The sequence below is a fragment of the Lepidothrix coronata genome, unplaced genomic scaffold (assembly GCF_001604755.1).
Source record: "Lepidothrix coronata isolate B3197 unplaced genomic scaffold, Lepidothrix_coronata-1.0 Scaffold30, whole genome shotgun sequence".
NCBI lineage: Eukaryota > Metazoa > Chordata > Aves > Passeriformes > Pipridae > Lepidothrix > Lepidothrix coronata.
The window spans coordinates 570,873-582,463 of record NW_016690210.1 but is presented as its reverse complement, the minus strand read 5'-3'; the positions used below and the strand labels follow the sequence as shown (position 1 = coordinate 582,463).

At 40.9% G+C, this 11,591-nt stretch overlaps 1 protein-coding gene across 2 annotated transcripts in view; it reads right to left on the bottom strand.

The window, feature by feature from the left end:
• Nucleotides 1–10,808, bottom strand: part of ERG (ERG, ETS transcription factor) — a 65,802-nt gene extending 54,994 nt beyond the window's left edge. For both annotated transcript variants that reach the window (XM_017811039.1, XM_017811038.1), the window contains exon 1: nucleotides 10,691–10,808. In XM_017811039.1, coding sequence (XP_017666528.1) covers nucleotides 10,691–10,708 — 18 coding nt within the window. In that variant the 5' untranslated portion in view covers nucleotides 10,709–10,808. The remainder of the gene's footprint in view (nucleotides 1–10,690) is intronic.
• Nucleotides 10,809–11,591: the final 783 nt, after the last annotated feature.

Sequence of the window (11,591 nt, the reverse complement as noted above, 5' to 3'; positions counted from 1 at the left end):
GTTGCAATTGTAAATCTATAACCTACAAGCAGTTTTGCAATTCGTAGTTCATTGCTATCCCATTTTGAACGCCTGCAGACAAAGCTTCCCATTCAAAAGTGAGAAAACAAAAACAAAACCATCACAGTACCACAGAATGGCCTGGGTTGGAAAGGACCTTAAAGACCATCTCATTCCAATCCCTTGCCATGGGCAGGGACACCTTCCACTAGCTCAGGTTGCTCCAAGCCCTGTCCAACCTGACCTTGGACACTTCCAGGGATCCAGGGGCAGCCACAGCTCCTCTGGGCAACCTGTGCCAGGGCCTCACCACCGTCACAGTAAAGATCATATTATTTTGCTCAACAAAGACTTTGATTAAGAAAAAGCAAGATCTCACCACTTTCAATTTCCTTTCCTTTTCCTAGAAAGGCAGAATTGTCAAGGAGGGGTTTTCTCACATCAGGTAAGTGGTGTAACAACACTTTCCAACTGTGAGCAAACATCCATCTCCAAAAATCCATCAGAATAGCACGGAGCACTTCTCAGTGAGTTTTTTCTCCCTGAGCAGAGGCAGCAGGAGCTCTCAATTCGATCAGCATCTTGAAAAATCCAGCTCCTTATTCAAAGCTCTAAGCAGAGATTTAACAACCAAACCTTAGGGACTCTTTTCTTTAAAAAAAAAAAAAAATAAAATTCAACCTGGTCCATTTAAAGACTTTCTACTAAACTTGCCTCCTTTGGCACAGAGCACCAACGATTTAGTTGGCATTGTAAAGATTTACTATGCACTTTTCCTATCTTATTAGAACCAGTCATGGAATTCACTCGCTTGAATTTCTTTGGCTCTGAGTGCGAACTGCTGAGGAGGATGACATCCAGAGGTTACATTCCTGTCTACCTTTCATTTCAGCTTTATAACTGCAGCAAGTAAATTTCCTTAAATCCCGTGGATTCTAAATCAAAGGAAAACGTATTTTTAATCTCACGAGTATTTAACAAAAAAAAAAAAAAAACAACCAAGAATTTAGCAGTAAGGTTATTAGAGAGCTTGATGACTGAAAGGAGACAAAAAAGAAAATTAAGGAATTGTCAAAAGCTTGTAGGGAGATATTTTCTTACAAAACCTACTTTTTAATATAATTTATTAGCTCTGTTAAATGCTTATAAAACATAAATTAAAAATAAACTGCTTCAATAAAGGCCTTCAGGAGAATAACTAATACTCCTAACGCCGCACACAAATGTGTTCTTCTCACTATGTAGGAGTCTCAGGCATGGGAACAATGATGACTTTTTTTGCTGTGCACCCATCAGACAAGGCAATGATCTTTCTCTCTGTCCTTTTCCTATTTTTTTTGCCCCAAAAGAGAAGAAATAACATGATATTCTGATATTTCCATGGGCATAAGTCTCCTCACTACTCAACCTGTCTAACCCTGTACATGTGCAGGCACCTCTGGCCTTACAGGTGTATAAAATTATGATTATATTATGATATAAGGCTGGATTTGCCTTATTAGTTTAATACAAAGCAAGTGAGGGATGTCACCTCTCCACTGCAGAGCCCAGCATGAGGAGGCCCCTTTGCACACCCCTAATCTAAACCATCAGGGGAACAGCTCAGATACTTCCAGCCCAGCCCAGCTCCGTATGGTTTGATGGCTCACATCTCCAACAAGCATCCAGTGAATAACATGGAGCCTGAGACCCTCCACAGAGCCCGATTTTTTGGCTGGGGCAGCCCAGCCTGGCTCAAAGTTCACTGAAGTCAATGGAGAGACTCAACAGCATCGACAGGATGGAGCTGATCCCAAGCCAGGACAGGAAACTCTGAGGAAACATAAGAGCTTGCCCTGTTTGTTGCCTCGAATATTTGTTTCGTGTTTTGGAATTTACTGACTGAAGCTGCGTGGAAGAAACCTGGCAGGCAGAGACCTTTGCCAAGCTGTGTTATTTTGGTTGTCTCAGAACTCCTGAAATAAACCCCAAACTCCAGTGAGACTTTTGTGTTCGTGCCGTAGCCTCCTTGAACTCGGTTCATCCAACGGCTCAGGATGAGCCTGGACTGGCAGATCTGCTGCAGTCTTGGCTTGCAAGGCACTATTGTGCTGAGAACATGATGTGCCTGGTTCTTCTCTCACTTCTCTCATACCTCTGTAGCCTGTTGGATATAATGGATCCAGTTCTGATTTATTCCGGCTTCGAGAAGGAGGAAAATTTAACAGGTTTCCTTAGAGCCCAAGACAAAACTCCCAAAGTTTGAGTGGTCACCATGATAAAAAGACATGGTTAAAAAAAAAGCATTTTGGCTTAAAAAAGCATTAACTGAAGGCCTCACCCATCAGTAGACTGGACAGAAGCGTCCTGAGTTCTACATCTCATGACTGACTATTCTGTTGACTAAACCTCACACCAAAATTAAGCCTTTGCAACTAAAAAAATACCACATTTGGAAGAGAACAGGAACGCCAGACAAGCCTGTGGATGGTTCAGCTGGAGCTCGTGTCCACCAGGAGGGTTAACACGAACGTTCCTGATTGTTTCTGTTGTTTATGAATCTCGACCTTCAGAGCAGCACTGAAATGTGCTGTCTCCCAAAGATGTTCCCCGCCGATATGACACACACTTTGCATTGTTTCGCTGCACACAAGCATTAATATCCCAGAGGTAACCCACCCTTCTCTTAACGGCTGCTGACAGGTCCAATGGCTGAGCAAAAATCAGTTGAAGGAAAGGGAAGTCTTGTCGGAAATGAGATTAATCTTGTAACGAGTGTTCAGCCCTGATAACCCATCTGTGCAGAGAACTGCTTTAACTGGAGAGCAATTAACCTTCACCTGACAAGCTCTGTCCAACCGTTATAAACAACATTAAAGGCACAGGATCCCTCTCGTTTTTCCCCCCCCTCGTTTACGTAGACTAAACAATCAGGTTCTGCATTCCATGAAAACAGTGGATGTAACAGTGCCTCGATGACAAATCGCAGGGAAATTTTTTTTTAAAAGGTAATGTCTGTGTGGAAATAATGTGAAAAATGTCTCTGGCCACTACTTAAAGTGAGCTGATCTGATTAGTAAAAAGCAACAGCTTTGAGCACTTCCAAGGGAATACCTCAGGCATGAGGAAAGCTGGTGGGAATACGCCAAAGACCAACAATAATAAAAATGTATGTGAGCAGATAAGAGCTGAGTGACCACATCTGAGGAAAGCTGCTCTCAGGACCGAGTGTGCACTTCCCCAACACCCCTGTGAACCCAAAGCCAAGGGGCAACTTCCTGGAGCCTCCTCGCCCTTGGCCTTGTGGAAGTTGCTTGTCAAAACTAACTCCCAAATTGCAGAACTGGGCTGTTGGGTCAGGTGCCCACAGGACCAGTCCTCCTGTCTGACAGGTGGTGCTTCCAGTGATGTCTGGCATCTTCCACGGTCTCTGGAATTCCCAGAGACCTTGAATTCCATCCTTGAATTCCCAGGCTGTTAGACCACCACATGAATATAGAGGAGATAACTGGACTTGGGTCTGCTCTTCCCAGACAAAAAGCTGTGATGTGTGTGAAGCCACAACAGCAAAGCTCTACTCAATTATCCAGGGAAAGGCCACCATCCCAATCTCAGTCACAGTGGCAGAAACCTGGAATGACTCCAGGGGGATCACTGGCAAAACAACACAGAAAATTTGGGCAGAGCTCCTGAATAACTTGGGTGCAAGCCTGGCCCCAGTCAGGCCATACTTTTGCCTTCATTTTGCCCAACTTCACTTCAGGCTTCATAAATCCTCATTCATCCTATTGATGTGCCTGAAACCAATTATCCTGAAGTTACAATTAGCAATGGAGGTTTCTGTCTTTATTTACTTTCCCTCTGCTCCAGGTTTCTCTTTTCCCTAGCAGAAGTTCAAACATACAGGTTAGTCATGGATTTATTTCTCTGTACAGCGAGGCAAAAATCTCTGTTTCAGTCATTTTGGTTGAATATGGATACGTGGATTGCAAGAGATGGCCCTGAATCTTTAAGATATCCAGAACATGCTCCGGACTATTTGTTGGAGAATTCCACCTCAAGTCCTAGAGAAATGTGTATTTTATTTGGTGATACACACAAATAAGGATTCAGGTAACACAGAGTTGGAGGGAGGATGTTTGTTTTTCATCTGACAATGCTAATGGATTATGAAACATCCCAATTTCCAAATTATAAAATGCAGAGCTACTTTTCCTACCATTGCAGAGAAAAATCCTGTTATTTCACAGCCCAGGGTAACAGCATTGGTCTTAAAGTTATTACACAAACAGATGCACTGTGCTGTGGTTTAAATGTTTAAATAGTAACAGGTAGAGAATTACCTTCATATCAAACAAGAAGGGCTTAGATCTTTCCAGTGAATTAGATACTAACAGATAGGAAGTTCCTATTGAAAGCATTTCCTGTATTGGTAGTCCCTGATTTTGGCAACTTATCTGGGTAGGAAATGAATGCAGGAAGTATCTGTCTACAGACCCTTTATCATCAAGGTAATTGCTGTGGCAGCATTTTGCTGTTTATCAAGGTAATAAACATACGGTCTAAAAAAAGATGTTTTTCAAGTCCGAAGAATGCAGTTTAAAAAAAAATAAATAAATAAAAAAATCTTACAGGCACTGCAGTTGTGCAAAACCTTCCACAGAGAATTAACGTGCTGCTCCTTGTTTCTCTCATCACAGCTGCAATCAGAGATTTGCAAACAAAACATTCCCAGTCTCCTGGGTGTTTTGGTTTTTTTTTTTCCCCCTCATCTCTCCTAAGCCAGGTAGGTAGTTTTAAAGAGCTCTGCCACTTCCCAAAAACAGTGACCCACCCCTTCCTGCAGGTATTTGCATATGCCCAGTCCTTGTCATCTGTTGGCAACACACACCTTTGACTAAGCAAGTCGGAGCCTTTCCTGGTGTGAGGAGGTTACCCAGCCTGGTGACACCACTTCCCACCCATCACTGGAGATTTACACTCCACGTAAACATGCACTGCAAGTGGAAGACATCATATCCTAGGCATTCCTTCCACTCACTAATTCCCAAAATCCACCGTTCCAAAAGGCCATTTGCCTCGGGCACTGTGTGTGGACCAAATGAGTGACCACCTGGTGTGTCCTTCAGCCTTAAAAAAAATCACTATTGCTCATCGGTCTTTTTTTTACCTCTGAAAGCTCATTGACATTTTTAAGACAATAATTGTCACGTTTATTCGTATTTGTCAAATTTATTCCTTTTTTCTTTGAAATAAATTCGATTTATGACAGGATAATTACCAGAAGTGGCAATCACTGGTTCACACACACTGTAGTTGTTAAAACCCATTCTGAATATTACTTGTTTGTAACCCACTAATATCCCTTTCCAATCTCTCTAATAGGATGACTCTGTGCATGGTAAAAATTGGCAGTGCCTAAGGATGCATTACAAGAAGCAAGATCTTTGTGATCCAGGCTTGCAACCTGAATCTCACCAGATTTCCTGAAGCTTCTCCCTCTGTTCACTGTGATAAACTGATTACAGGATTTACAGTCCTTGTAAGGGAGCAGGAATTAATTGAGGGACACAGAGTTATCCAACCTAAGGCAGGCTTGGTTACAACATTTAAAATAATCCCTTTGACAACAAAGACACTTGAAAGAAAGGACTGTGACCTTTTTCATATATATTCTTCCAAGTTTTTTTATGTTTGTTGGTGTTTTCTATGCAAAAATTTCTTCCATAATACATAAATATCTATCCAAGACAGCAGGGTGACTGATTATCTCTCAAAAGGAATCAATTTTTCAACAGTTAAAGATGAATCTGATAGAAATCACATTGTAGTCTATGAACTTGTTAACTTGAAGAGGTTTGGCACTGCACGTGATATTTTCTACTGTTATCACCCTTATTTTGTTAAAATTGATAATACAAGTATTATTTATTTCAATACAATCAATAATACGTCCCCAAGTTTTCTTTTCTTATTTTTTTGCCGATGTTCAAATAATTCTGTTGGTTTGATTTAGAAACCTGCGTAATAAAGGCTATTCCTTTTTTAAGTAAACAGCATTATACATTTTTAGTGAATCACAAGCTGGCCCTCTGAAAATAAATAACCTCTCTTGGCGTTTTGCAAAACTACTTCTGTATTTGTCTTTCAGCAAGCCATTCTCCAAGAGCACTTGTTTCTTTTAACATTATTTCTGAAAGGCCTTTTGTAACTCGGGGAACTTGCTGAGAAACGTTTTGTTAAGGGATAATATAGTGCTTGTTAAGGAAAAACAAACAAAGCAACAAACTCAGACAGTCAAATATATGCATTTTCCAGCTGTTGTTCCTTGCCTGGGGACTTAATTCTAGAAAGCAAACCCCTTATATTTCACTTCATTTTGGCATATGAAGACACAAACCAAATTGAGTTAAATGGCTGCTGATTAAAAGCAAAAGAAAACAGCACAAAAATCCCCCAGAATATGTTCTTCTGTCTCTATATGACTATTTCTGCCTTGAAATTGCACATTTGTACTTGAGTCAGAAATACCGTTTTACCTGGCAATAATCATGGGTCTGATTCTGCTGCCTTTATTGGAACAAAATCTTCATGGAATTGGTGGAAACTTTGAATTAAGGAGGGTAGGATGAGGATAAGGGGTTTAAAACTCTCTTGATGTTCCTGCTTCTGATTCACCTGAGCACTCAGGTGTGTTCCCTGCTTTAAGGGGGTTGTACCATGTAAGGGGAAGTATTTACAGGCTCAAAACTAGATATACCATTGGCTCATTAATTGAGACGAGGGGGGGAAGAAAAAAGATAATAACCTTTATAATTGTTTTAATGCAAGGAACAAATGTACAAATTACTGTATCAGCTCTGCTGGATTCAGTGCAGATGCAAACCTTTAAACAAAGACTTAAACATTTCCATATGCCAAGGACAGATTTATTTCTTAACTGTCTCCAGCTTTCCTTGGCTCCAGAAATATTTGAGGGAGTGCTTAAATTTTCTAAAAGAAAGTGAGAGAAAAGTAATACCAAAGAGAGAAGCACAGCACAATATTCCTCGAAAATAAATCTTGCCCCTATATTCTGCTTTAATCAGCGTGTCCATACTCTTTCAAGCCTCAGAAACCACAAAGATTCTCCTGTCCTTTATCAAATACACAGACTTTTTCTCCCAAAAATCATAGATTCCACAGGAACAGCACAGTAGAAACCAATAATAAAAAGTGGACAAGAGCATAATTAGGTGTGTATTACAGTAAAAGAAATATCCACAAGTATAATCGATAAATCATTGCAAAGTCAAGATCACTTACTGAAGAGTTTTAATAAGAATAATTACACTGAAGAGTTTTAATAAGTAGCCAAGGAGAAAAATACAACCAGGCTTGAACATGGTAAGGAAATAGAATTCCAGTTGCACTTTTCTATTTAATGTTCTTTCCTCCACTATAGGATAACGGGGAAAAAAGAAACCCAAAATGACCTTCAGGATAACTATTTTTACTTCATCCCAAGGTAATGCTTAAATAAGTTTTTGCTCCATTCTGTTAAACAAAAAAAAAACAAACCACCACCAAAAAAAAAAAAAAGACTGACACCTAATTCAAAATCATTTGATATGTTCTAAAATTGTATTTACAGTAACAGGGACACTTAGAGTTGTATTGATTTGAGAGTCTTTACTTTCAGTGCTCTGCACACACAGCTTGTGCCAGAAGGAAACATGTCACCTTAGCACCAAAATCCTGGATATTAAAGAGACTTTCTGCACCTGAAAAACCGCATTTTCCCCTTCAAATGCCAAAAAACGTAACAGTGAGATCAGCTGCACGTGCACCAGGTATTGGGATCAGAAATATCAGCCCCCTGGCTGTACCAAACCCAAAATCCTTGGTGTGGAGGCACCTTTTTGCACCGTTCCCCTCTTCGCTGTTTCTCTCTCCAGAGCCGGCCCTGCTCCCAGTCAAAAGGGGGAGAAATCCCTGGCCTGAGCAAGGACAGCTGCCCCCACAGTGGGAAAATCAGGATTAACATTATCCATCCATGTCAGAGCCTAGGAAAAAGGCATTTCTGCCTCCTTTTCAGGACAAACCTTCCACCGCGGCACTTTCCCCCTCACGGCGGAGAAGGGACAGGGGGCAGCAGAAGGAGGGCGGGGGACAAGGAGAGATGTATCTCCTGGGAAAACCACACTCGTGATGTCAAACCCAGCACCAAAAATCTCACACAAGTGCTTGTCTTCACAGATAGCAATTAACCCCAGTGAAGCCAGACTGATCCCTCAGGAATTACAAGTGTCCCACGGGTCTGTCTGCAAGTTTGGGATAGGGAAAGGATGAATCAGAAAATCTTACTGGAAGGCCACTTTTCCGTGTGTGTGTGTGCATTCCCAGAAACTTCTACCCAGTTGTGAACAAAAACATAATTCCATAACCATTCACAGCCTAATTTTGACATTTAAGAACTCCACAGCTTCACTAAAGAAGAGAGTGAATTCCCAGCACAGAGATCCCAGACAAGGCTCTCCACCTTCCATGACCACAGCCCCCTGTATCCCAGTGTTGGGATAGCTGGGATACCCTTTGCCAGCAGAGAACACAAGCCATTATATTATATTAATTATATATATTTATATTATTGAATATATATAGAGAGAGAGAGATAAAAATATAACTGTTTAGCAAAAGTTAACAAACACCTGTTTGGCCTTCAGCTGGAATTTCCCTATTTCAGAAACCTCTCAGTTAAATGACTTCTCTATGAACTCCTTATAGAAGAGGAATTGAATCTCTTTGGACTGGCTTAGGGTCATGTCAGAGCAGATTTCCTGGATCTAGAGCACAAAGCACCTGCCATTTCTTCCCAGTCATTTTACATTTTGCTCTTGCATAAATAAAATCCTTGCTTCAGCACGTAAGGCCTTCCCAGTACCCTGGGCACCAAAACTCTCAACCTTTTGGGGTGTGTTTCCCCCTGCAAGTTTCACACTCCAGATGAGGAGAGAGAAGTGCACGTTTTTCCACTCAGGAGGTTTTTCTGACTGCACTGCATTCCCAGGTTGGATAAAACACAGCTCTTCTCATCTCTTCTCTTCTCATCTCTTCTCTTCTCATCTCCCTAGGTGTCAGGTGAAGGTGAAATAATAACCATGAGGTATTATTTACAATCTTTTACCTTATTACCATTTTTTTTACCCAATTACAGTTGACCTAACATGAAACACTAAGAGAAATAAATAACAAGAGCTCCTCAAAATGCAAACACCATCCAAACTCATGGTGCCGTTATTTTTGTAAATAAATTTCCTATCAACATCAATAGTTTATTCTGATTAATAGGCACAAAAAATGCAGCACTACCACCTCAACACAGAGCCATTCTTTTAGCCAAAACTCAGCTCCCTGAACCTCAGGAACCACAGGGAATTTAGTTTCAGGAGCTACTTAGCATTTAACAGATACTCAGCAATGCAGAGGAGATCCAGACCTCTGTCTCTATTGATAGCCTCGTGAAAACATCAGTGATCACAGAAAGAAGAGGTTCATTAAGACTTTTTAATCACATTTGACTTCAGGCAAGACTTTCAGATCTCAAAAACCATAACAAAAAAAAAAAAAGCATCAAATGATCTCTAAAATACAAACAGCGAAGCAGAAGCTACTGAGAAATCCAAGTGCAGCTCCCCTGAGCCGACAGCCAGGCTATTCCATATCTCCTGCTGAATCTCTGGCATAATCAGAAAAGTGCAGAAACGGACAATACCACCAAGAAAACAAATACCTTGATCCCAAATCTGATAACACCTTGACCCCGAATCTGATAACACAACACCGCAGAGTCCTCCCTGAACGTGCTCTTTATGTAAAATTAGTTTCACTATCACGAAATTACAGTTTTATTCTGCAATTAATCGCAGCTATTGCTATGGCAGTAACTGCAACACAGAGAGAAGCGAAAACTAGACAGATACACATATGGATTTATTCAACTAAGTGGCACAACCCGAAAAACTCAGCAAAGCCAGTCTTAAAATAATAAAAAATAAATTAACAAACCATGCACCGATGTCAAGTTAAACGCCAAGAAGAGACTTTTATTGTCCAAAGAAATTAAAGCAAAAAAAAGAACACACCCAGGAGATCTTCCCGCCACCATTAAAATAACATTCAGAAAGGTCCCCAGTAAAAGGATCAGGGTTTCTAGAAAAGCACATAATTAACACCTGCACAAGAGAGAGAAACAAGAGCTGGTGCCTCTCCTTCCCGCTCGCTCAAATTTGTCTCCCCATCCACAAGAGAAACATTTCAAAGTCTCCAAAAGCGCTCTCAGGGAACCCGCTTTTTCCTTCCAGTGCACACCCTCTCCCCTCCTGGCAGTCCACAAACACATCCAAGTTGTCCCAGTGATACCCCCAAGGAATTTCAGAAGCTCCCCTTTTTTAAAGAAGGGCTTCGCATTTTTGCGATCCGCGGCACCGAAGAGCGAATTTCAAAAAAACCCAATTTTTTTTTGTCCGAGTTTGAAGTTTTTAAGCCTTGCGGATGGTTGGAGTAGGAAAAAGGAAATTTACTAGGCAGTACAAAGGAAATCTTGTTGTCCTCTATTGTGGCAGTGGGGGTGTTGCCCAATTCTAACTTATCTAGGTTGATAAAAGGAAACCAAAGAACACGCAAAAGTGACCAAAAAGCGCCGACAAAAAAAAAGGTGCCCCTTTCTTACCTTAATAGTGCTTGCCATAATGTGATCAAGATTATTGATCGCTAAATAATTTGCTAATAATAATTATTGCTTCGCTCTGACCAGAAAGAAGTTTTGATGAGGTTGTTTAGAGCGGATGAGATTGTGCTAACTCTGGGAAATGAAGTCAGCCAATGGCAGGAAGAGGTTTCTATTGGTCCTGGCCACCACAGCTCAAAGAAACAGGATATTTGGGAGTGAAGAGATAAGAGTCCTAAAACAATGTTGTTTTTCTTGATGATATGTGACTAAATTTTTTTTTTTTAATTTTTTTTTTTTTTTTTAAAAAAACAAAAAAGCCAATTGCCTGTGGCTGCCTGGGCAGGTGTGATGTGATGTGCAGTAAGTGTGACAGGCCACTTTGAGGCAGGATGCAGATGTCAGATGAAATGGGCCAAATTCAGCAGTAGTTTGATGCAGGCTGTTCACTGGGGAATTGTTGGTTCAGGGCCAAAGCCAGGCTGGGTATAAGGGGTGTAACTCCAAATATGTTAATGAAGTCTAGCCCTGCTTACACCACATCTATATTTGTCCATCAACCTCATTCCTGGATTCCTGAGCTATTGACACTCTCTGGCCTGTCTGATTGAGCACTTTTTTTCTTTTTTTCCTTAGAGAAGAATCAAGTAGATTGGAGACAAACAGTTCTTTTCGATGTGTCTTTCTTACTGAGGAAAGGAAGTCACAAAAAGACAAAAAGCAAATGCCATAAACAGTCTTAAATATCCCATGTTCTTCCCTTATTTCACAGCCCTGTCCATGCATGAGAAGGAGATGGTTTCACTGGCGATTCCCTTCCTGGTTAGAGTGTGATAGTCATTTTTTATTCGGTGTTATATTTTTATTTGTCCTTTTGTAGCACTTGGCAGTCACGGGGCACCTC